Raw genomic sequence first — 26,572 nt, 5'->3', positions numbered from 1 at the left:
ATTATTTGGATAAATTTATGATTGTGTATCTGGATGATATTCTGATTTTTTCGGATGACTGGGACTCTCATGTCCAGCAGGTCAGGAGGGTTTTTCAGGTTTTGCGGTCTAATTCCTTGTGTGTGAAGGGTTCTAAGTGTGTTTTTGGGGTTCAGAAGATTTCCTTCTTGGGATACATTTTTTCCCCCTCTTCCATCGAGATGGATCCTGTCAAGGTTCAGGCTATTGGTGATTGGACGCAACCCTCTTCTCTTAAGAGTCTTCAGAAATTTTTGGGCTTTGCTAACTTTTATCGTCGATTTATTGCTGGTTTTTCTGATGTTGTAAAACCATTGACTGATTTGACTAAGAAGGGTGCTGATGTTGCTGATTGGTCCCCTGATGCTGTGGAGGCCTTTCGGGAGCTCAAGCGCCGCTTTTCTTCCGCCCCAGTGTTGCGTCAGCCTGATGTTGCTCTTCCTTTTCAGGTTGAGGTCGACGCTTCTGAAATCGGAGCTGGGGCGGTGTTGTCGCAGAGAAGTTCCGACTGCTCCGTGATGAGACCTTGTGCTTTTTTTTCCCGTAAATTTTCGCCCGCCGAGCGGAATTATGATATTGGGAATCGGGAGCTTTTGGCCATGAAGTGGGCTTTTGAGGAGTGGCGTCACTGGCTTGAGGGGGCCAGACATCAGGTGGTGGTATTGACTGACCACAAAAATTTAATTTACCTTGAGTCTGCCAGGCGCCTGAATCCTAGACAAGCGCGCTGGTCGTTGTTTTTCTCTCGGTTTAATTTTGTGGTGTCTTACCTACCGGGTTCTAAGAATGTTAAGGCGGATGCCCTTTCTAGGAGTTTTGAGCCTGACTCCCCTGGTAATTCTGAGCCCACAGGTATCCTTAAAGATGGAGTGATATTGTCTGCCGTTTCTCCAGACCTGCGGCGGGCCTTGCAGGAGTTTCAGGCGGATAGACCTGATCGTTGCCCACCTGGTAGACTGTTTGTTCCTGATGATTGGACCAGTAGAGTCATCTCTGAGGTTCATTCTTCTGCGTTGGCAGGTCATCCTGGAATCTTTGGTACCAGGGATTTGGTGGCAAGGTCCTTCTGGTGGCCTTCCCTGTCACGAGATGTGCGAGGCTTTGTGCAGTCTTGTGACGTTTGTGCTCGGGCCAAGCCTTGTTGTTCTCGGGCTAGTGGATTGTTGTTACCCTTGCCTATCCCGAAGAGGCCTTGGACGCACATCTCGATGGATTTTATTTCGGATCTGCCTGTTTCTCAGAAGATGTCTGTCATCTGGGTGGTGTGTGACCGTTTCTCTAAGATGGTCCATCTGGTTCCCTTGCCTAAGTTGCCTTCTTCTTCCGAGTTGGTTCCTCTGTTTTTTCAAAATGTTGTTCGTTTGCATGGTATTCCGGAGAATATCGTTTCTGACAGAGGGACCCAATTCGTGTCTAGATTTTGGCGGGCATTCTGTGCTAGGATGGGCATAGATTTGTCTTTTTCGTCTGCTTTCCATCCTCAGACTAATGGCCAGACCGAGCGGACTAATCAGACCTTGGAGACATATTTGAGGTGTTTTGTGTCTGCGGATCAGGATGATTGGGTTGCTTTTTTGCCTTTGGCGGAGTTCGCCCTCAATAATCGGGCCAGCTCTGCCACCTTGGTGTCCCCGTTTTTCTGTAATTCGGGGTTTCATCCTCGATTTTCCTCCGGTCAAGTGGAATCTTCGGATTGTCCTGGAGTGGATGCTGTGGTGGAGAGGTTGCATCAGATTTGGGGGCAGGTGGTGGACAATTTGAAGTTGTCCCAGGAGAAGACTCAGCTTTTTGCCAACCGCCGTCGTCGTGTTGGTCCTCGGCTTTGTGTTGGGGACTTGGTGTGGTTGTCTTCTCGTTTTGTCCCTATGAGGGTTTCTTCTCCTAAGTTTAAGCCTCGGTTCATCGGCCCGTACAAGATATTGGAGATTCTTAACCCTGTGTCCTTCCGTTTGGACCTCCCTGCATCCTTTTCGATTCATAATGTTTTTCATCGGTCATTGTTGCGCAGGTATGAGGTACCAGCTGTGCCTTCCGTTGAGCCTCCTGCTCCGGTGTTGGTTGAGGGTGAGTTGGAGTACGTTGTGGAAAAGATCTTGGAGTCTCGTGTTTCCAGACGGAAACTCCAGTATCTGGTCAAATGGAAGGGATACGGTCAGGAGGATAATTCTTGGGTCACTGCCTCTGATGTTCATGCCTCCGATCTTGTCCGTGCCTTTCATAGGGCTCATCCTGATCGCCCTGGTGGTTCTGGTGAGGGTTCGGTGCCCCCTCCTTGAGGGGGGGGTACTGTTGTGAAATTGGATTCGGGGCTCCCCCTGTGGCCACTTGTGGAATTTAACTTGTGTGCATCATCCCCTCTGTTCACCTGCTCCTATCAGGATGTGGGAGTCGCTATATAACCTTGCTCCTCTGTCAGTTTCATGCCGGTCAACAATGTAATCAGTAGCCTTTCTGTGCATGTTCCTGCTACTAGACAACTCCCAGCTAAGTTGGACTTTTGTCCTTGTGTGTTTTTGCATTTTGTTCCTGTTCACAGCTGCTGTTTCGTTACTGTGTCTGGAAAGCTCTTGTGAGCGGAAATTGCCACTCTGGTGTTATGAGTTAATGCTAGAGTCTTAAAGTAATTTCTGGATGGTGTTTTGATAGGGTTTTCTGCTGACCATGAAAGTGCCCTTTCTGTCTTCATGCTATCTAGTAAGCGGACCTCGATTTTGCTAAACCTATTTTCATACTACGTTTGTCATTTCATCTTAAATCACCGCCAATATATGTGGGGGCCTCTGTCTGCCTTTTGGGAAAATTTCTCTAGAGGTGAGCCAGGACTGTCTTTTCCTCTGCTAGGATTAGGTAGTTCTCCGGCTGGCGCTGGGCATCTAGGGATAAAAAAACGTAGGCATGCTACCCGGCCACTTCTAGTTGTGCGGCAGGTTTAGTTCATGGTCAGTATAGTTTCCATCTTCCAAGAGCTAGTTCTCATATATGCTGGGCTATGTTCTCTCGCCATTGAGAATCATGACAGCAAGGTGACATTAACCCTTCATTACCCCATATCCCACTGCTACAGGGGAGTGGGAAGAGAGAGGCTAAGTGCCAGAATAGGCGCATCTTACAGATGTGCCTTTTCTGGGGTGGCTGGGGGCAGATGTTTTTAGCCAGGGGGGGTCCTAAAACCATGGTACCTCCCTAGGCTATTAATATCTGTCCTCAGTCACTGGCTTTCCCACTCTGGCGGAGAAAATTGCACGGGAGCCCACGTCAATTTTTTTCCGGGATTTAATCCTTTAATTTAATAGCTAGAGCTTCAAAATTTTACACACAGACACATGTTACATTAGTAAAGAGGAATATGTAATAAAAAAAGGGATATGAGATGGTTTACTGTATGAAAACCATGTCTCATATCATGTCGGGTTTGGGAAGGAGATAGCAAAAGCCGGCAATTGAATAACCGGCTTTTCTGCTATCTAGCGCTGTATTCAATATAAATATATATATGTGTCTCACTGACAAATATATATATAGACTGTATATATGTTTTTAGGAATATTTTAGCCGATGGATCCATGATTTGTCCATTTTGCAAGCCTGCGAGAAAAAAACGCTGTACGGAAGCCATACGGATGCCATACGGATGACACACGGATACATTTGTCCGTAAAAATCGCATCCTCGCATTGAATATGGAACAGTGTTTTGGGAAAATTACTGCGCTTCACGTCCGTAAAATACAGACCGTATTTCCCTATGCTGCGTGTGACGACGGCCTAAAAAGTAAAGTGCTGCGGAATATGTTGGTGCTATAGAAATAAAATTATTATTATTGTTTTTAGTATTACCGTGTATTGCCCCCTATAACATCAATGACAGCTTGAAGTCTTTTGTGGTAGTTGTGGATGAGGTTCGTTATTTTCTCAGGTGGTAAGGCTGCCAACTCTTTTTGGCAAAAAGCCTCCAGTTCCTGAAAATTCCTGGGCTGTCTAGCATGAACTGTGTGCTTGAGCTCTCCCCAGAGTGGCTTTACCCCTTTACCCTGAAGCCTGTTTTCAACTTCCTTACCAGGCCATTTTTTTCAATTCTGACCACTGTCACTTTATGAGGTCATTACTCTGAAACGCTTCAACGGATCCTGGTGATTCTGAGATTGTTTTCTCGTGACATATTGTACTTTATAATAGTGGTAAAATTACTTCGATATGACTTGCGTTTATGTGTGAAAAAACGGAAATTTGGCGAAAATGTTGAAAATTTTGCAATTTGTAAACTTTCGTTTTTATGCCCTTAAATTCGAGAGTCATATCATGCAAAATAGTTAATAAATAACATGACCCACATGTCCGCTTTACATTGTCACAATTTTGGAAACATAATTTTTTTGTTAGCAACTTATAAGGGTTAAAATTTGACCAGCGATTTCTCATTTTTACAACAAAATTTGCAAAACCATTTGTTTTAGGAACCACCTCACACTTGAAGTGACTTTGAGGGGCCTATATAACAGAAAATGCCTAAAAGTGACTGTTTGGGCGCATGGCAGAGCTCGGAAGGGAAGGAGCACAGTTTGATTTTTCCATGCAAAGTTGGCTGGAATTGAGATAGGACACCATGTCGCATTTGGAGAGCCCCTGATGTGCCTAAACAGTGGAAACCCCCCACAAGTGACCCCATTTCGGAAAGGAGACCCCCTAAGGAACTTAGCTACATGTGTGGTGAGAACTTTGAACCCCCAATTGTTTCACTAAAGTTTAGAATGTAGAGTGGTGAAAATTAAAAAATCATATTTTTTCCACAAAATGATCTTTTAGCTGGCAATTTTTTATTTTCCTAAGGGTAACAGGAAAAATTGGACCCAAAAAGTTGTTGTGTAATTTGCCCTGAGTACGTTGATACCTGATATGTGGAGGTAAACCACTGTTTGGGCGCATGGCAGAGCTTGGAAGGGAAGGAGCACAGTTTGATTTTTCAATGCAAAATTGGCTGGAATTGAGATCGGGCACCATGTCACGTTTGGAGAGCCCCTGATGTGCCTAAACAGTGGAAACCCCCACAAGTGACCCTATTTTGGAAAGTAGACCCCCAAAGGAACTTATCTAGATGTGTGGTGAGCACTTTGAACCCCCAATTGTTTCACTAAAGTTTAGAATGTAGAGTGGTGCAAAATAAAAAATCATATTTTTTTCCACAAATTGATGATTTAGCCGGCAATTTTTTTATTTTTCCAAGGGTAGCAGGAGAAATTGGACCACAAAAGTTGTTGTGCAATTTGCCCTGAGTACATTGATACCTGATATGTGGGGGTAAACCACTGTTTGAGCATATGGCAGAGCTCGGACAAATACGAGCGCAGTTTGATTTTTCAATGCAAAATTGGCTGGAATTGAGATCAGACACCATGTCGCGTTTGGAGAGTCCCTGATGTGCCTAGACAGTGGAAACCCCCCACCAGTTACCCAACTTTGGAAAGTAGACCCCCAAAGGCACTTATCTAGATGTGTGGTGAGCACTTTGAACCCCCAATTGTTTCACTAAAGTTTAGAATGTAGAGCGGTGAAAATTAAAAAATCATTTTTTTCCACAAAATGATCTTTTAGCCGGCAATTTTTAAATTTTCCCAAGGGTAACAGGAGAAATTGGACCCCAATCATTGTTGTCCAATTTGTCCTGAATACACTGATACCCCATATATGGGGGTGAACCATGGTTTGGGCACATGGCAGAGCTCGGAAGGGAAGGAGCGCTGTTTTTGAATGCAGACTTTGATGGAATGGTCTGCGGGCGTCACGTTGCGTTTGATGAGCCCCTGATGTACCTAAACAGTAGAAACCCCCACAAGTACCCCATATTGGAAACTAGACCCCAAAGGAACTTATCTAGATGTATTGTGAGAACTTTGAACACCCAAGTGGTTCGCTAAGTTTATAATGCAGAGCCGTGAAAATAAAAAATAATTTTTTTCCACAAAATTATATTTTAGCCCCAAAATTTTTATTTTCACAAGAGTAACAGGAGAAATTAGACTGCAAAAGTTGTTGTTCAATTTGTCCTGAGTACGCTGATACCCCATATGTGGGGAGAACCACTGTTTGGGCACACGGCAGAGCTCGGAAGGGAAGGAGCACCATTTTACTTTTTCAACGCAGAATTGGCAGAATTGAGATCGGATGCCATGTCGTGTTTGGAGAGCCCCTGATGTGCCTAAACAGTGGAAACCACCCAAGTTCTAACTCCAACCCTAACCCCAATGCACCCTTAAGCCTAATCCCAACCATAACTCTAACCACACACCTAACTCTAATCCCAACCCTAACCATAACCCTGATCATACCCCTACCAAAACACACCCCTAACCATAATACAAGCCCTAATCTCAACCCTAACTATAACCCCAACCACACCCATAACACTGACACACCCCTAACCCTAATCCCAACCCTAACCCCAACCATAAACATAATCCAAACCCTAACTTTAGCCCCAACCCTAACCTTAACTTTAGCCCCAGACCCTGACTTTAGCTCCAACCATAACCCTAACCTTAGCCCCCAACCCTAACCCTAACCCTAATGGGAAAATGGAAATAAATACATTTCATTTTTTAATTGTATTATTTTCCCTAACTAAGGGGGTGATAAAGGAGGGTTTGATTTACTATTTATAGCAGATTTTTATAGCGTGTCTTTATGTTTGGCAGCTGTAACACGCTAAGAGACGCTTTTTATTTCCAAAAATAGTTTTTGCATCACCACATTTTGAGAGCTATAATTTATCCATATTTTGGCCCACAGAGTCTTGTGAGGTTGTGTTTTTTGCGGGATGAGTTGACGTTTTTATTGGTACCATTTTCGAGCACATGCCATTTTTTGATCGCTTTTTATTCCGATTTTTGTGAGGCAGAATGAACAAAAACCAGCAATTCCTGAATTTCTTTTAGGGGGGCTTTTATATCGTTCCGCATATGGAAAAATTGATAAAGCAGCTTTCTTCTTCGGGTCAGTACGATTACAGCGATACCTCATTTATATAATTTTTTTATATTTTGGCGCTTTTACAAAATAAAAACTATTTGATATAAAAAATAATTGATTTTGCATCACTTTATTCTGAGAGCTATAGCTTTTTTATTTTTCTGCTGATGATGTTGTATGGTGGCTTCTTTTTTGCGGGACAAGATGACGTTTTCAGCGGTACCATGTTTATTTATATCCGTCTTTTTTATCACATTTTATTGCACTTTTTGTTCAGAAGTGTGATGATAAAGCATTGTTTTTTGCCTCGTTTTTTATTTATTTTTTTGCGGTGTTCACTGAAGGGGTTAACTAGTGGGGTAGTTTTATAGAGCGGGTCATTACAGACGCGACTATACCAAATATAAGTACGGATTTCGGGTGTACAGGTAAAAGCTGGTACCGGTGGTACAGACATTGTCCAGAGATGCAGAAAACTGAATGGCGGGATGAGACAGCACTGGAGTAGGCAGATTGGAGGTCGTCCTGGAGAGCCAGATAACGGGTAGCTGATAGTCTGTGGAGACAAACAGTATGAGCGGAGTACTGGCAAAGAATTTCAGAGACAGAAGCACACACTAGCATGAACCGGAAGTTAGCAACAGAGGATACTTGTTGCTGCAGCTCCTTCCCTATGGTGGAGGGGCCAGAAATAGTGATCATTAACACACCATTGGTCAGAAGCACTTTTTGGAAAAAGCGTGCTGTCTCTTTAAGAGACCGGGAGCGAGCGCGCATGAGACCTGAGCATACGGCCCAAGATCCTGCTGGATGCATGCCAGGAAGCAGAGGAGGAGGGGGAAGCAGAAGCCGTGTCAGGATGACGTGGAGCCGGCACAGAGCGAGACCCCGCGAAGGTACAGGAACTGGACCGGGTGTAACAAGAAGACTACATTATATTCTAGGGAGGGGCTTCATTATACCTTATAAGGGGTTGCATTATATTTTGTGGGGGGCTGCATTATACCCTGTGAGAGGGGTTACTTTATATTCTATGAGGGGGCTACATTATATTCTATGAGGGGGCTACCACAATGCCTGCTACATAATTAAGATATGTACTATCTTATATTATACCCTGATATTAGCATGTTCTATGTAGCTACATAGTGGGCCCCACTCTGGTGGGCCCAAGATGCTCCAGTCCGACGCTGATGGTAAGTATACTCTCATTTTGCTAGCATGGCATGGCGACTTTTAAAAATATTCTTTTTAACTTTTAAAAAATATCTTCATGCACGTATAGAGGGAAATACACTTAGCTTACTTTTTTGCAAACAAAGTGATTTACCATGATGAAAGTTAAGAAGGTGTGCAATTGTTTGTGTAGTTACATATCAGAAGTGTCAGATTTTACATCGTTGACCTTTCTTGAAGAATCACAATGTTGTCTTATACACACAGTCACCTAATCTGGAAACAAATATTGTAATTGTAAAGTAATTCTAACAAGAAAATGCCAAACTTCTACTAACATTTGCAAGTTGCCATGGTGCACTAGTGCAGCCTGTAATCTTTAACCATGTCAGATGTTAGTATCATTTTAAACCTCCTCTAATGAATTGTGATCTCTTCTACATCAGTTGATGAAGACTTTAACCCTAGAATGAACTTGCTCTTTATAATAGTATGTCTCACCTAGTCAATAAGACATCAGGGCAGTCTAGTGGGAACCATGTCTCACCTAGTCCATAAGACATCAGGGCAGTCTGGTGGGAACCATGGAGACTGTAGAGGTGGGAAGGCAACTGGAGAAGTAGAGCAGTCATTGCAAAAGCTGAGTAGAACAGGAGGTCATACGTAAAAACATGAACTGTTGTTCATCAGTGTTTTGGAATCCAACTTTCCTTGTAGTTTGGTTAGCATGGCAGTTTTAACCATCAGTAAGTCATCCATGATTTTTTCTACCATTTAGTTGTTAATCACAGATTGCACACTGATGCCATCAGTGTGCTGTCTGAAATTTTCACAGACCCATAGACTCAGGTATTTTTCATCTTTGAAATGGAACAAAAATGGGCATGTCTCCTTGATTTTTTTGTGGACCACTCAGTCTGCAAAAAAACATGGACACATGAACAGCCCCATAGACTATAACGGGTAGGTGTTCTAGCCATAAAAAAACACAGATAGAACATGTATGTGATGACTGAATGAGGCCTTAAGTAGAGTTGAGTGATGTAGCACAGTCGAGTAAGTCAGTAGGCCCACTGTGGCAATGTAGCAAAGTTCAGTAGTAAGCTGAGTATGTGAGGAGGCACACACAGTATCACTATAACAGAGTCCGATTATGTAGCATAGCTGTGTATGTCAGTGGGCATTCAATGGCTATGTAGAACAGTCCTGAATAGTAGCACAGATGAAAATACCTGTAAGCACATAGCAACAATATGGCAAAGCTGGTTATATAAGGGGCCCTCAATGGCTATGGAGCCTAGCAAGGCAGCTGAGGTGACAATGTGACAGTGTAATAGAGCTCAGCAACATAGCAGAGGTGGTATGTCAAGAGGCATAGCAGAGGTTGGTATGTCAGGAGACACACTGTGAAACGCTGGCACAGCTGACCATGTCAGGAGGCATGCTGTGGCAAGATAAGGATGCTGGGTATGTCAGGAGGCATGATAACAGAATCTGAATGTGTCCTGATTAGAGTAGCGCAGTATTAACTACAATAGTGGTGGATGCCAACTACTAAGTGGCCCTGGTGATTGCCATCACAGGAGTGTGTCAGGATAATAATAATCTTTATTTTTATTTTTTTTAGGATGCCATGGCAACCCAGTATACAGAGGGGCCGAAAGAGAAAGAAGATAGAACACTTGGCCCTGGATCCAGGAGAGGTGAGTAACGACTGGCCACAGCAAGAAGTGGTTAAAAATAGATTTTCTCTGCCATTGATTTCAGTATGAACTGTACAAAACGTCATTTCCGCTATGTTGATATTGAAATGAAATTGAACACTACATGTAAAATTAGTAATCTAGTTGGAACGAATGTTCACATACTTACCGAATACAGTAACTGTGAAATTGGCATGGGCTTCGGACCCCCAGCCACTGCCAGAGAAAGGAATCAGTGTCCCACCTTCATTCTCACCTGAAAGACCATCACCAGAAGGAGTTAAATGGAGCTTGGGTATTATTGTCAGTGTCGTAAACTTTGAATGTAGCAGAATGCCGCATGTATAATCAGTGCGCCATTCAATTCCTCCCGGACAGTGGTCAGATGGTTAGGAAAGGTAACAGAGGATCGATGATAACTTTTAAGATTGTTGCAGTATATAGAGAAATTAATGATAATAATATTGATATTGATTCTTATTCAAATTATGCAGTGGATATCAACTATGTCAATATAGTGGTTAAAGTCCATGACATTTCCAGTGGAAATTCACAGCAGAATAGCTAATTCTTTAATTCTGCAGTGTGTCCGAAAAGATTTTCAACATGTAAATGGGAGTGCTAAAGAAAAGAATTCTATCCATAGCTGAGGCTACAGAGACGACTTCATTGGATGATATTTCAAAATGCTTTGTGATTTTCAATATGAGTTGTAGCTGCGCCCTGAAAGTAACATCTCCATGCCAGATACTTATAAAATCTTAGAAACATTCCCCATGCAACCAATGTTCTCAATTTGTCAATTTCTCTTTTTAGATTTAGGGAGTCCTTAGAAATGGTATACTTTAAAAAATATATATTTCCTTACTGTGGTGTATATGTTTTGGGATTTCCGTTGGTCATTGTAGAGTGTTCTAAAAGTGTCCTGGTGACTTTTTCTTTCTTGTGGTAAAACTTATTAACAGGCAAGATTAACATTCAACAACAAGAATTTAGAAGATATATTTTAAACTGTCAGAAACATTTGTAATAAATTAATTTTGCTAAATGATGGTTCAATTAGTTATTACTGGGATATTATTAGATTTAAAGAAGCACCCCCAAATTTTTTATCTTAACAAATTCCAATTATCATATTATCTGGCACCGCGTTCTTACAATTGATAATTTTGCCCTTCTATCCAGTTAATGCTTTTCTTTTCAGTTAGAGCTATGACATCACATCACTAAAAACTGACTAGTTGAATCCTAAGCTCTATGTAGAAACAGGAAGTTTCTTTTCCCTGCATGAGTCATCACTAGAATTAGGCTATGTGCACACGTTCAGGTTTTTTCGCGTTTTTTTCACGTTTTTTCGCGCTAAAAACTCTATAAAAACTCATTAAAAATGCATGCATTATGCATTATATCATTTAGAATGTATTCTGCATGTTTTGTGCACATAGATGCGTTTTTTTCCGCAAAAAAAACGCATCGTGGTAAAAAAATGAGCATGTTCATTAATTTTGCGGATTTTCTGCGTTTTCCCGCAATTCTATGCATCTGGGAAAAACCGCACAAAAAACGCATCAAAAACGCGTCAAAAACCACACAAAAAATGCATGCAGATTTCTGGCAGAAATTTCCGTTTTTTTGTCAGGAAAATTTCTGCAAGAAATCCTGACGTGTGCACATACCCTTACAATTCTACATCAGTCTAAATTCCCTGGCAGGAGGGAGGAGGAATCAGTTGAGTCAGGAGTTGAAGAAGGGGATGACTCATAGAGGGAAAATTGACCTCCTGTTTCTAGATTGAGGTTAGAATGAAATGATTCAGCTAGTCAGTTTTTAATCATGTGATGTCATAGACCAAATGGAAAAAAACTAACTGTGTAGAAGGGTAAAATGAGCAATTGTAAGTACACAGTGCTGTATAATATGATTACTGCAATATATTAAGAGGATAAAAACAGTGTGAGTGCTTCTTTAATTTTATGTCATGTTATTAGTGTATGTCATAGCATAATGAGTGGTATCGGTCAGAACTGTAGGCCCCTCATGAGTTGAGATAAGAATAGGGCAATGGTTTTAATGGCTCACTTACACAGGCCAATATGGCCAGTAATGATCTGCCATCCACTGTACTCAAGACGTCCGACGCTCGTTATTTGCTTTTTAACACAAGCCTGCCAGCAATGAATCAGACAGAACGATCACTATGGCGATCACTCAGTCTCCATATACAGCATGTACATGTTATCGGCAGCACATCACCTGTTTCACGTGTGCTGTGCTGAAGAAAACCATGATTGTTGTGCATGCAGTAAAATCATGTCACCTGACGAAACAAGTTTACAGCAGCAAATTACGGGGAACCAGCAACGAACATTACAGTGTCACACAAGGTTTATATCAGCTAGTGAAAATAGGGCCCTTAGGAAATTTTCTAAAGTTGTGTTCCTGCCCGCGTCTGGTATAACAATCTGCATCCCCTTTATTTTCAGGATCAGTGGAGAGTTCATCAGTCACATCTTCACCAATCAGTATGTTACTGTATAGTATACAATATTTTGTTAAAGGGAACCTGTCACCGCCAAAATCGAAGGTGAGCTAAGCCGACCAGCATCATGGGCTTATCAACAGCATTCTGCAATGCTGTAGATAAGCCCCCGATGTATCCTGAAAGATGAGAAAAAGAGGTTAGATTATACTCACCCAGGGGCGGTCCCAGTCCGGTTCTGGTCCGATGGGCACCGCAATCCGGTCTGGGGGCTCCCATCTTCTTACGATGTCGTCCTCTTCTTGTCTTCACGCTGCGGCTCCGGCGCAGGCGTACTTTGTCTGCCCTGTTGAGGAGAGAGCAAAGTACTGCAGTGCGCAGGCGCCAGGAAAGGTCAGAGAGGCCTGCAGTTCTTTGCTCTGTCCTCAACAGGGCAGACAAAGTACGCCTGCGCCGGAGCCGCAGCGTGAAGACAAGAAGAGGATGACATCGTAAGAAGATGGGAGTCCCCAGACCGGACTGCGATGCCCATCGGACCAGAACCGGACTGGGACCGCCCCTGGGTGAGTATAATCTAACCTCTTTTTCTCATCTTTCAAGATACATCGGGGGCTTATCTACAGCATTACAGAATCCTGTAGATAAGCCCCTGATGCTGGTGGGCTTAGCTCACCTTCGATTTTGGGGGTGACAGGTTCCCTTTAAGTCATCTAGCTACAATTGTGAAACTCCTTTAGAGGGAATATGTCAGCAGGTTTTTGTTATGTAATCTGAGATCAGCATGATGTAGGGACAGAAACTTTGATTCCAGTGATGTGACACTTAAAACACTGATTTTATTAAGCCTAGTATCTGCAGGAGATAATCGCTGCAGGACTAGGTGTCTAGGGCCTACTAGTCAACCTACTGTGTGTAACCTTACTCCCATCACTGATTAGCCGCTGTCAATATACAGTATACACAGAAAGCTGCCAATCAGTGGTATGGGGGCAGGATTATATACAGCTCAGCTTTCCCAGCTATGCTAGATCTTCACAGAGAAAACTGCACCCAGTACACTAAGTGATACAACACTGGAATCAGAGTCTCTGTCCCTACATAATGCTACTCTCAGAGTAGCAAAAATCTGTGACAGGTTCTCTTTATCTATATGCAATCAGTTACATTACAAGTATTAGAATTTTAATATGAATACTAAATGATTCAGTTTGACTATTTTAGGATTTCATTAGGCTAAAATATAAGGGGTTTAGATATATTTTAATTATATTGCAGTGTCTTACATCACCTATTTTATTAATATCCTCAGGAAACATTATTTTTCATAAATAAGAGTAAAGCTTATTTGACTCTGTTAAAAATATAGCTGGAAATGTCTTAAAGATATAAAATTAGTTATTCTTTTTTTAAGAAAATACTTTGTGGTTTATGTTAACTGGCACCATCTGGCTGTCATTAGTTAAAATCACTAGAAGCTGCCACTTAAAAAGTTATCAGGTTTAAAGTATTTCCTACATACTTTTTAAGATGAAACATACTGTATATATATTTCCCATAAATACAGTGAGATCTTTGTAATTGTGCACAGCAAAATATTTTCTCCCTGGTTTATTTTACTATTTAATATTCCACTTTTAAGTGGATTTCAAACATTACTTGTAGTTATTAAAATTCTTAGATTATTTCTTTCATATTTGATGCCTTGTATCTGCAAAACTACTTCAAAATTTTTCACTATTAACAGTGTTATGTTCCTGTTAAAAGCCCAAACACTGTAGATTTGTAAATAAAAATTAAACCTATGCTTTTTTAATATAGGAAAAATTATGTTGTAGCACTCTTTCAACCAACAGATACAAATTATGAAAAATTGAGAGCCCTCAGAATCTTTAAATTCACACATTTTGTATAGATAAAAACAAAAATAGTATGACAAAGAAGTCAAGTGATGCAGAACAGAACCATCAGCATGAATAGGGCTATGGTGATGTGAAATAAGTATTGAACACATGAGCAGTTTTTAAGCAAATAAATTTCTAAAAGTGCTACTGACATGAAATTCTCATCAGATGTCATAAAAACCAATCCATTATACGCAGTCAAAAAATAAATAAAACCATAGTTTTCCATAATTTAAAGTTTATGTAATAATGAGAAATGATACAGGGAAAATAATTGAACATGCTTACTGAAATGTATTTAGTACTTCATACAAAAACCTTTGTTGGTGATAACAGCTTCAAGATGCCTTCTGTAAGGAGAAACCAGTCACAGGCATTGCTCAGGTGTGATTTTGTTCCATTCTTCCACGCAAACACTCTTCAAATCCTGAAGGTCCTGTGGGTTCCTTCTATGAACTCTGAGTTTTAGTTCCTTCAATACATTTTCTATTGGATTTAGGTCGGGTGTTTGACTGGGCCATTCTAGCAGCTTTATTTTCTTTCTCTGGAACCAATTGAGAGTTTCCTTGGCTGTGTGTTTGGGATCATTGTCTTGCTGAAATGTTCACCCTCTTTTTATCTTCATCATCCTGATAGCAGCAGATTTTTATCAAGAACGTCACAGTGTATTTGTCCATTCATCCTTACTTCAATCTTCAATCATAGAAAGTTTGCTAGTCCATATGCTGAGAAACAGCATCATACCATGTTGATCCTACCTCCAAACTTTACTGTTGGTATGGTGTTTTTGGGAGATATGTAGCTCCTTTTTGCCTCCAAACATGTTAAATTTTGGTTTAATCTAACTAGATTATATTCTCCCAGTATTTCAGAGGCTTGTCTAAATGTTATTGACTCCTGCATGGTGAGCGTGCATACATGTCATGGATGTTGAGTGCATTACTTTGCTTTCTTTTAAACAATTGTACCTGCTGATTTCAGGTTTTCTGTAGCTCTCCACAGGTGGTCCTTGGCTCTTATACAATTCTTCTGATATTTCTTTTCACTCCACTGTCTAAAATCTTGTGATGAAAACATGGTCATGGCCGGATTATGGTGAAATTATGTTCTTTCCACTTTTGGATTATGGCCCCACCAGTGCTAACCGAAGCTTTCAATAGTTTAGAAATTCATCTGTAACAAATACCATCAGTATATTTTGCAACAATATGGTTGAAAAGGTCTTGAGACAGCTCACTGGTTTTACCCATCATGAGATGTTTCTTGTGTTGCACTTAGTAAAGAGACACCATTTTATAGGCCATCAGTTGGACCAGAATTGCTGTCTAATTACTGATAGATTTTAGCTGGTGTCTTGACTTTCCATGGCTTTTTGTAAGACTCTTTCTTCAAGTGTTCATATCTTCTTAAAATAGTATGCATTCTCAACAATAATATTTAATAAACTCTTGCTTTTGGTGACAATGCCAACTCCCTCCTCAGACTGCTGAACAGATGACCCACCAGCTTCCCCATAGCAAAGAAGAAGCATTTATGGACTGTGCAATTAGTGGCTATAAGTTTTCATTTTACATAAAGTATACTAATTTCAGAGTAGAACTCATAACATTTATATTCAGCTTGGTGCACATAAACGTTTGCATTATTTTTGCTGACTCATTATTTCTATTGCAGGAATATATTTTAAGTATTATGAAACTTTGTTTCCTTCCTTTTTTTGCTCTGTCCATATATGCATTTGTGTGGTGTTTAGGACTAAGGCTAATTTATATATTAATTCATCATTTAACCGCAAAAATATAAAAATAGAGCGAGTGCCTTTAATGTATACCTATTGCTTCAGGTATCTTTTCAGAATAAGCTATCATGTGTACATGTGGAACAAAACCAATTTATAGCCATTATATGACATATCTTGTGATTGTCGAACTTGCGGATGTTCGTGATCAGCTGGTTCAGCCGAACTTTTTTAAAAAGTTTGTTTCAGGGACCAGAAAGATACCCAAACTTGAACCCGAACCCAGACCCCATTCAAATGAATGGGGGGCCTGAGCATCCGGTGTTTCCCATTTTGTCATCTGTGCGACAGCACAAAAAACATCGGCTCTGTTCAGTGGTGAATTTGTTACCGCCGGTCATACTTCAGACAACAGCGTGTGAGCCAGTAGTTGTGACTGGTGGTAGAAAGGTTACCACCTGCAGTTCCCATCTGCAGTTCTTAGTAGACTTGTCCTGGAGAACCCTGGACAAACGCAGGGCTTTTCGTCCTTTTCTGGAGGCATTGAGAGAACGGAATATGCCCTATTCATTCAGATTCCCCTTCCAATTACAGGTACGAGACCAGAGGGGAGTGGCATCGCTGAGGGATCTTCAGGGCTTGCAGGGATTTCTGGAACCTCCCACAGGTTCAGATAACTAACTGGCCAACAAACATGCCAAGATCTGTGGCGCCATACAACAACCGTCGCAGACTTTCCCAGCAACGATTGCCGCAACCGGCCGGGCGTAGCTGCACAGGCTCTCGCCCATCTTCCACACAATCTGCAGAACAGTGACACTTGTTCCTTGTTCCTCTATAATTTTTGTAAAGATGTGGACCCTGTCAAGTGTACCAGGACCAAGATAGTCCATATGTCAATTGGGACTTAAACATGACTAAGAGGGGCACCTTGCTCCCAATGGGACAACAGCTCTTCTGGTGGAGGAGAGCCAACATGCGGGCTGAGATGGCAGTATTCCATATTTCGGCTTCATGTTTTAGACAAAGAGAATATAGTATTGATTCCGCCTATGTGTGTGCTTTTCTGAAGATAGGGGGAAGCATTGGAGTTACCGTGCTTGTTGATTTATTTCTAGATGCTTGGATCTATACAAACAAATGTGATATGATGCTAGGTCCATGTGGGCGGTGTACCCACATCTTGAGACACCCCCAACATAGAAAACTTGCACTTGCAGGCGTCAGGAGATCTTCTCCTTGTTACGAGAGGACTTCCCGAATACCGTTTCCTCAGCCTAGGATTGAGGAAGTTGCCTACCCTTGTTAGGTTCCTTAATTTTCTCTAAGTTCTCTATATTTACTTACTTTTTCCTCTTCTTTTTCTGCTTTCTGTTCCCCATTTGTTCTTTTCTTCCCATCCTTCCCTAACCTTCTGCTTACCCTCTCAGGCTCTACCCTCAGTCCTGTTCTGGCCCTCTCTATGATCCTCTACAGCAACTATCCTTGGGGTTGACAGAATGTCTACAATCACAAAAGGTGAAACAGACAAGGTCCTAAGAAAGGGGATCACCACAACAAGGAAATGGCGAAAAATTATATATACACAGCTTTATTGAAATATATATACAAACAAGGGTAACAAACACATGGACATATAAAAACACTTAAAAAGCATACAAATGCTATACACAACAGCCCCTAATACGGCCGTACCCCACATAGGACTCGAGTCATGTACATATGATGTAATTACCTAGAACCAAATTGCTCATAGAATGAAAGAAATAGGCCAAGCTACCTGGGCACTCCCCTGGGTACTGCAAATGGGAACAGACCACTAATAGTGTGAATGCAAAATAGCAAGAGTATAAAGCCCACATAGACATACAAATCCCTGCACTGCAAGTGCTAGATAAGGGACACACATGCACAAACCTGCCTAGCATGTAGAGACGACAGGTGTGTACATAACGGTACATAAATGTCAAGCAGCAAAAAATATATCAGCATAATGCCTCAATAGCATGTGACTAACTATCTAACATGCCACTATACAGAAAAATAGCACCAAGATAGTGTGAGCTGTAGAGATAGCATATTACCCAGGGCACATAATGCCCAAGCCTATAGCGCCTGGAAAAAGAGTCCTAATGTGGGCTACAAGGAGACCCAACGCGTATCGCCACCACACCGGGCAGCTTCGTCAGGGGTAATTTAAAGACCAAGTACTTGCCCCTTATATAACACATAAATGAATAGCATTACCATAATCAGCTGTGCTGCTGCTAGATCGGCCGCATGGAGTAGTATGAGTCACACCAACATGGAGAATCTCCCCCATCTGAGCATGCTCCGGCATCGAACGCTGATTGGTGTGAAAATACAGTTGCCGGGGAGACAAGAAAAGCTTCCAGAGTTTAACCCTTCGGTATGAGGGAGCCACTACATGCACCACGCTGCAATGTAATCCATAACTGCAGCAAATGCAAGTGCCGGCTGGCACATACCAATCAGATGTCAGTGTCACACATGTGCAGCCTGGAGCAATGCTGGGATCGCTCTACACAGGCTCCTGTCGCATATTAATGAATGCCCAAACCGAGTAATCCAGGCAATCAAAGCACACAAAATCGTTTGAAAATAGAGGTGCCCACACAGTATAAAACATAATGTATCCACCATATTGGCTATGCAAAGGACCATAGGATACCAGTAGGATGAATGAGCGCAAATTACGCTACATAAATCCAACCAGTTAACCACTACTAACCCATATGTTCAGAAACTGCGTAACGATCGCACAGCGCATGCTCCTGCGCCGCATAGTGATAGAAACCTGCAAAAAATATCAGAGCTGTCAAGACGCATTAAGATGAGCCAAATACACTGTATGAGCTGTCATACTGCCAATAAAGTATGTGAGCGCTAATGCCATGAGAGGGAACCGCTCCATGCACCACGCTACGATACCACCCATAGATGCAGCAAGTACAAGCGCCAGCTAGCACATACCGATCAGATGCTGTTGCCACATAAGTATAGCCTGGAGCAATACTGAGATCGCTCTACACAGGCTCCTGCGTCGTATAATAAGAAATACCCAAAATTACCCAGGCAATCAGGATGCCATTCAGTGAGCACTTCAAAGTAGAAGTGTCCACACAGTGTAAAACGCATCCACTGCAGTGACTGTGCAGGAATGCAATAAAACACCAAACGAATGAATGCATGCAGCCAACGCTACATAACTAACCAGTTAACCCCCTCATGTCCTGTGTGTTCAGGAGCAGCGTAACAATCACACTGCGCATACTCCTACGCTGCATAGCGTTAGGAGCCTGTATAGAATAACCAGGACTATCAAAATGCTTTAGATGGACCCTATTTGCTGTAGGGTTACACCCTAACCCCATAGAATGAAAAATACATTAACGCACATGAACTTGCAACGATATTATAATGGAAGGTACACAGTGGACAAGAAACTCACAGACTATCAAAGATATAGTAGAGGTGCCAAATATTAAAGGGCATTTACAGCAAACCCCACGACTATACCCGAAAGGCCTTATTAAGTGTAGTGGCACAGGGGAGCCAATCTGAATACCCGAATATCCTGGCCCTAAGATGAAAAACAGTGGTACACTTCCCTCTGACCCTACAGGTGCTTTTCAAGCTAAATTAAACCGGCTGTTAGATAATGCGTTTACATATAACATCATTAATAAACGTGAGAGAGAGTTTTTGACCACCCAACATCCTAGGACCCCGACCTTTTACATGCTCCCCAAGGTCCATAAGTCGTTGGAGGTTCCACCGGGCAGGCCTATAGTGTCGGGGATAGGGGGACTACTTGAGCGTCCCTGCACCTACATTGACTTTTTTCTTCAGCCCCTGGTCCTTAATTTACAATCGTATGTCAAGGACTCAACATCTCTGATTTCATTGCTGCAGGACTTCGAGGTTCCTCCCAACACGTGGCTGGTGACCCTGGATGTGGAGTCCCTTTACACGTGTATAAGCCATGAGTTGGGGACACAAGCTGTAGCGTATTTTCTGGACTTGAATTCATCGGGGGATAGGAGACACGATTCGTTTCTGTTGGATCTGCTGCTGTTTATCCTGGATAGGAACTTCTTCACCTTTGACCGTGTCTTCTATAGGCAAGTGAGGGGCACGGCTATGGGGGCTCGCTGTGCCCCGGCTTATGCCAACCTCTTTTTGGGGTGGTGGGAGGCTACCAGGGTGTACTGTCTGGAGGGGTATGCCAAATATGTTATCAAGTGGCTTCGATATATTGATGATGTTCTATTCCTCTGGACAGGCACCCTGGATGAGTGTCAGGAATTTGTCAAGACACTAAATGAAAATCCATGGAACATCCGATTGACATCTCATTACTCCCAAGTGGATATTGAATTCCTGGACCTTAAACTGAGTGTGAGGGAGACAAAAATCAATACCACCTTGTATCGGAAGCCTACAGCTACTAATAGTCTCCTCCACTTCAATAGTTTCCATCCTCAACATTTGAAGACAGGCATTCCGAGAGGACAGTTTTTCAGAGTCAAGAGGAACTGTAGCCAGCAAGATGACTTCGACAGATGCTCTCGGGAACTCACTACACGCTTTCGTGAACGTGGATACCCACACAAGGTAATCTCTCGCGCTTTTGTTGCAGCAAGAGATAGCGACAGGTCGGTTCTCTTACATCCTCGTGCTAAGACATCTGTTAAACCATTGGGGGTTATTACGGCCTATAATAACCAGTGGACGGATGTAAGAAATATCCTCTCCAAATATTGGGGTATTTTGCGTAGTGAGGTCAGATTGCAACCACACATTGCTACTCAACCGAGTCTAATAGCTAGGAGGGCTAAAAATTTGAGGGACTGTTTGAGCCATAGCCATTTTCAGCGGCCAACCAAGAGGTTGAATAGGGGGGTCAGACTCACGGGTACATTCCCTTGTGGGAATTGTAATGTTTGTCCCTATATGGTTGGTGATAGAGTTATTACCTTGCCCACTTTGCCTTTACAGATCTCCACTAAGGCTTACTTCAATTGCAAATCTCGGAACCTGGTGTACGCTTTGATATGCCCGTGCCGTAAGGTGTATGTCGGACAGACTACACAGGAGTTGAGGAAACGCATACAGCAACACTTCTCAAATATTTCCATGGCTAAAGCGGATAAGGCTAAAGGAAAGACTTTAACGTCAGTGGCTACACACTACCTGGACGAACATAACTCCCAACTGGTGGATACCAAGATACTTGGATTGGAGGGCGTTCAAACGAACATTAGAGGGGGCAATGTCACCCTGGAACTTTTGAGGCGTGAATCTAGATGGATTTTCGATCTTAATTGTCTAACTCCTTTTGGTCTCAATGAGGACCTTCTATTTACAGGGTTTTACAAACAAACCTGATTGAATTGGCCTCCCCTGGGTTATCTACTATAGCGACCTATATGTCTTTCTGTACCACCTATGGTGTCCGTGGTTGCAGGGGGCAATATGAGTCTCTACTATGGTATCTACGATTTTTTGTCCCTGTATTCATGAGTATATGTTGGTGGGCGCAATAAAGATTACTCCTTCATGAGGTACTGTATATCTATAGGGGGTCTTTGTGTTCTCTAATCCCTAAGTGTACCACTGTTTTTCATCTTAGGGCCAGGATATTCGGGTATTCAGATTGGCTCCCCTGTGCCACTACACTTAATAAGGCCTTTCGGGTATAGTCGTGGGGTTTGCTGTAAATGCCCTTTAATATTTGGCACCTCTACTATATCTTTGATAGTCTGTGAGTTTCTTGTCCACTGTGTACCTTCCATTATAATATCGTTGCAAGTTCATGTGCGTTAATGTATTTTTCATTCTATGGGGTTAGGGTGTAACCCTACAGCAAATAGGGTCCATCTAAAGCATTTTGATAGTCCTGGTTATTCTATACAGGCTCCTAACGCTATGCAGCGTAGGAGTATGCGCAGTGTGATTGTTACGCTGCTCCTGAACACACAGGACATGAGGGGGTTAACTGGTTAGTTATGTAGCGTTGGCTGCATGCATTCATTCGTTTGGTGTTTTATTGCATTCCTGCACAGTCACTGCAGTGGATGCGTTTTACACTGTGTGGACACTTCTACTTTGAAGTGCTCACTGAATGGCATCCTGATTGCCTGGGTAATTTTGGGTATTTCTTATTATACGACGCAGGAGCCTGTGTAGAGCGATCTCAGTATTGCTCCAGGCTATACTTATGTGGCAACAGCATCTGATCGGTATGTGCTAGCTGGCGCTTGTACTTGCTGCATCTATGGGTGGTATCGTAGCGTGGTGCATGGAGCGGTTCCCTCTCATGGCATTAGCGCTCACATACTTTATTGGCAGTATGACAGCTCATACAGTGTATTTGGCTCATCTTAATGCGTCTTGACAGCTCTGATATTTTTTGCAGGTTTCTATCACTATGCGGCGCAGGAGCATGCGCTGTGCGATCGTTACGCAGTTTCTGAACATATGGGTTAGTAGTGGTTAACTGGTTGGATTTATGTAGCGTAATTTGCGCTCATTCATCCTACTGGTATCCTATGGTCCTTTGCATAGCCAATATGGTGGATACATTATGTTTTATACTGTGTGGGCACCTCTATTTTCAAACGATTTTGTGTGCTTTGATTGCCTGGATTACTCGGTTTGGGCATTCATTAATATGCGACAGGAGCCTGTGTAGAGCGATCCCAGCATTGCTCCAGGCTGCACATGTGTGACACTGACATCTGATCGGTATGTGCCAGCCGGCACTTGCATTTGCTGCAGTTATGGATTACATTGCAGCGTGGTGCATGTAGTGGCTCCCTCATACCGAAGGGTTAAACTCTGGAAGCTTTTCTTGTCTCCCCGGCAACTGTATTTTCACACCAATCAGCGTTCGATGCCGGAGCATGCTCAGATGGGGGAGATTCTCCATGTTGGTGTGACTCATACTACTCCATGCGGCCGATCTAGCAGCAGCACAGCTGATTATGGTAATGCTATTCATTTATGTGTTATATAAGGGGCAAGTACTTGGTCTTTAAATTACCCCTGACGAAGCTGCCCGGTGTGGTGGCGATACGCGTTGGGTCTCCTTGTAGCCCACATTAGGACTCTTTTTCCAGGCGCTATAGGCTTGGGCATTATGTGCCCTGGGTAATATGCTATCTCTACAGCTCACACTATCTTGGTGCTATTTTTCTGTATAGTGGCATGTTAGATAGTTAGTCACATGCTATTGAGGCATTATGCTGATATATTTTTTGCTGCTTGACATTTATGTACCGTTATGTACACACCTGTCGTCTCTACATGCTAGGCAGGTTTGTGCATGTGTGTCCCTTATCTAGCACTTGCAGTGCAGGGATTTGTATGTCTATGTGGGCTTTATACTCTTGCTATTTTGCATTCACACTATTAGTGGTCTGTTCCCATTTGCAGTACCCAGGGGAGTGCCCAGGTAGCTTGGCCTATTTCTTTCATTCTATGAGCAATTTGGTTCTAGGTAATTACATCATATGTACATGACTCGAGTCCTATGTGGGGTACGGCCGTATTAGGGGCTGTTGTGTATAGCATTTGTATGCTTTTTAAGTGTTTTTATATGTCCATGTGTTTGTTACCCTTGTTTGTATATATATTTCAATAAAGCTGTGTATATATAATTTTTCGCCATTTCCTTGTTGTGGTGATCCCCTTTCTTAGGACCTTGTCTGTTTCACCTTTTGTGTATGCTCATATGTCTCAGGTCCTGGTGGTATCCCATGATCCGTGGTGCCCCCTTTCCATTATATGTATACAGAATGTCTACAATCAAGATAGCCTCTTTAAATGTCAGGGGTTTTGATACCCCTCAGAAAAAAACTAAAGTTCTATATGGTATGCATAAGCTGGGAACACAAATTGTTTTTCTTCAAGAAACTCATTTTAAAAAAGAACATCACCCCGAGTCCAGATCCAGGGGAGTCAGTGTAGCTATTCACAAGAATCTTCAGTTTTCACTCGGAAGATAGGGATGATCAGGGTCGTTTTGTTTTTCTGAAAGTCTCTGTATCAAATCAATTATGTACTTTGGCCAATCTCTACCTTCCTAACAACGGCCAAATCAAGGCATTTTGTCAATATCTGAGAAGGATAGAGGGCTTCACGGAGGGTCAACTGATAATAGGAGGTGACCTGAATCTGATAATGAACAAGACACTTGACTATTCCTCAGGTAAGTCCTCCATTCTTCCCTCACTCTTAGCTGTGAGGAAAGCTGACTTTCACAGACTACAGATAGTGAATATTTGGCACATCCTACACCCTAGGGACAGAGACTATACCTACTTCTCCCACCTCCACAACTCCTATAGTAGGATAGACCATTTACTGGTCTCACATCACTTTCTTAGCTGGAGTCTATTAGGAACCTGAGACAACTAATGAAACTAAAACCATCATCCAAGATTTTTAACTAACCATGAGGGAGACCCCACCCCGTTGCCCACCCAGTGGGAGGCCCGTAAATGCATAATTAGGGGGATTTTAGTACAAGAGGGTTCCAGTCTTAAAAGGGAGAAGACTGCCCACATGAAGATGCTGCTTGCGCAGATACACACCCTGGAACAGGAACATAAACGTGATCTAGCTAGTGCAACCCTTACTAAGTTAAAAAAGGCAAGAGAGGACTTGAAAAAATTAGTAGATCAAGTTTTACCAAATACAGGGAAAGATTGCAGTGTTTCTTTTACGAGTTTGCTGACTGGTGCGGGGGCCCATTGGCTAGAAGTATTCACCCGAGGAGCCCCAATACCTATATACCCTCTATTCGCAATACCAGAGGAGTAGAGGTGAATGAATCAGGCCAGATTGTGAAGTCGTTCAGGGGCTATTATGAAGCGTTCTTTAACATCACAAGCCACTATGCAGACATGTCCCCCACAGATAAGCAAACGAAAACAGATCAATATATCAGAGAGACTGCCCTTCCCTCGTTATCGTTAGCTTGAGGGAGATACTGGATTTACCTTTTAGTGAGGAGGACCTCATGCAAGCAAAATGTCCCTGACTAATAAAAGTCCTTGCCCAGACGGCTACACAGCCAAATTTTACAAATTACTAGCCCCCCCCAATTAACACCTATCTTGACAAGGTTACTTTGGCGCACCCATTTCCTGACCAGACACTGTAGGCTCATATTTCTCTCATTCCTAAAGCCAGGAAGGACCCTAAATTACACCCCAGCAACAGGCCAATCTCACTAATCAACCTAGATGTAAAATTATACTCCAAAATTATAGCAATGAGATTGGCCACCTATCTACCAGACTTAATTCATACTGACCAGGTAGGGTTTGTCCCTCGGAGAGAGGTGAGGGACAATACTATTAAGACACTCCTACTTACGTCCCACAATAAAACTACAAAGTTATCCACATGTATTCTATCTGCCGATGCTGAAAAGGCATTTGACCGGGTGAAATGGTCCTTTCTCCATAGTGCACGCCGTCAGATGAATATGGGACCTAACCTACAGGAGAAGATAAAGGCTCTATGTCATAACCCCACAGCTAAAGTAAAGTGCAATGGTGTCTTTTCAGATTCTTTTAAGATATCAAATGGAACGAAACAGGGCTGCCTGCTGTCACTGCTGCTGTATATTATAGCACATAGCGGTAGCCCTTAGAAACAACACCAATATTACTGGCATACAGGTTGGGCCTAGAGTACATAAACTGTCTTTATATGCAGATGACTTATTGCTGTATATCATGAATCTGAGACTTTCACTACCCGTGGTTATGAGGGAGTTTGATAGGTATAGCAGGGTAAGTAATTTTAAAATCAATCCATCTAAGTCTGAGATACTTAATATTAGTGTGCCGGGTCAGGAGAGGGTAGTGCTACAAAACGAATTTCCCTTTCGGTGGTGTTCCACATCAATGCAATATCTGGGGGTGCAGTTGACATCAGAGACTTCCCAATTATATCAGGCCAACTTCACCCCTGTTTTAACATGTATTACAGCCAATCTTCAAAGATATGGGAGAGCTAGGTTGTCCTGGTTTGGTAAATTAAATGTCATCAAAATGGATATTCTCCCCAGACTGATGTACCTGTTTCAGGCAGTCCCGGTGATACAGGTAAATTTTGTAAGCATCTAGACACAGTCTGTAGTAAGTTCATATGGGGCTGAAGAGACCTCGACTTGCACACTGCTCAGCAAACCCAAATCAGATGGCAGTACGGGCATGCCGAACTTGAGAAACTACCATCGGGCAGCCATAGTGATACAGGCCTTGGGTTGGTTTCATGATCAGAGAGGAAAACTATGGGTCTCGATAGAAAGGTCTCTTTCACCACTGGCACTGACTTCACTAAGATACATCGTAACTGGACCAACTCTCTACCTTTTCTGACATGTGATCTACTAAAAATATGGGACTTCTTTATTTTGGCACGGAGTTTCTCAAACAGTCCTGGTCCCATGACCCCAGTGTTTGACAATCCCGAGTTTCCCCCGGATGTTGGAGCAGGGTCATTTTTAGTGTGGTCCAACCTAAACTCCGAGTGATGCACAGCTCTAGGACATT

At 42.5% G+C, this 26,572-nt stretch overlaps 1 protein-coding gene across 1 annotated transcript; it reads left to right on the top strand.

Annotated features, from left to right (window-relative positions):
* The first annotated feature begins 8,694 nt into the window (after positions 1-8,694).
* Positions 8,695-23,770, top strand: LOC143808920 (uncharacterized). The gene is made up of 5 exons (XM_077292099.1): positions 8,695-8,775; positions 9,784-9,859; positions 20,090-20,122; positions 20,284-20,615; positions 21,000-23,770. Exons 1-5 carry the CDS (start codon positions 8,695-8,697, stop codon positions 21,387-21,389), a joined length of 912 nt encoding a protein of 303 aa, XP_077148214.1. The 3' UTR covers positions 21,390-23,770.
* The last annotated feature ends 2,802 nt before the right edge of the window (positions 23,771-26,572 follow it).

Source organism: Ranitomeya variabilis, chromosome 2 (assembly GCF_051348905.1).
Source record: "Ranitomeya variabilis isolate aRanVar5 chromosome 2, aRanVar5.hap1, whole genome shotgun sequence".
Taxonomy (NCBI): domain Eukaryota; kingdom Metazoa; phylum Chordata; class Amphibia; order Anura; family Dendrobatidae; genus Ranitomeya; species Ranitomeya variabilis.
Note: the sequence above shows the minus strand (reverse complement) of the source record. Positions and strands in the feature narration are given on the sequence as shown.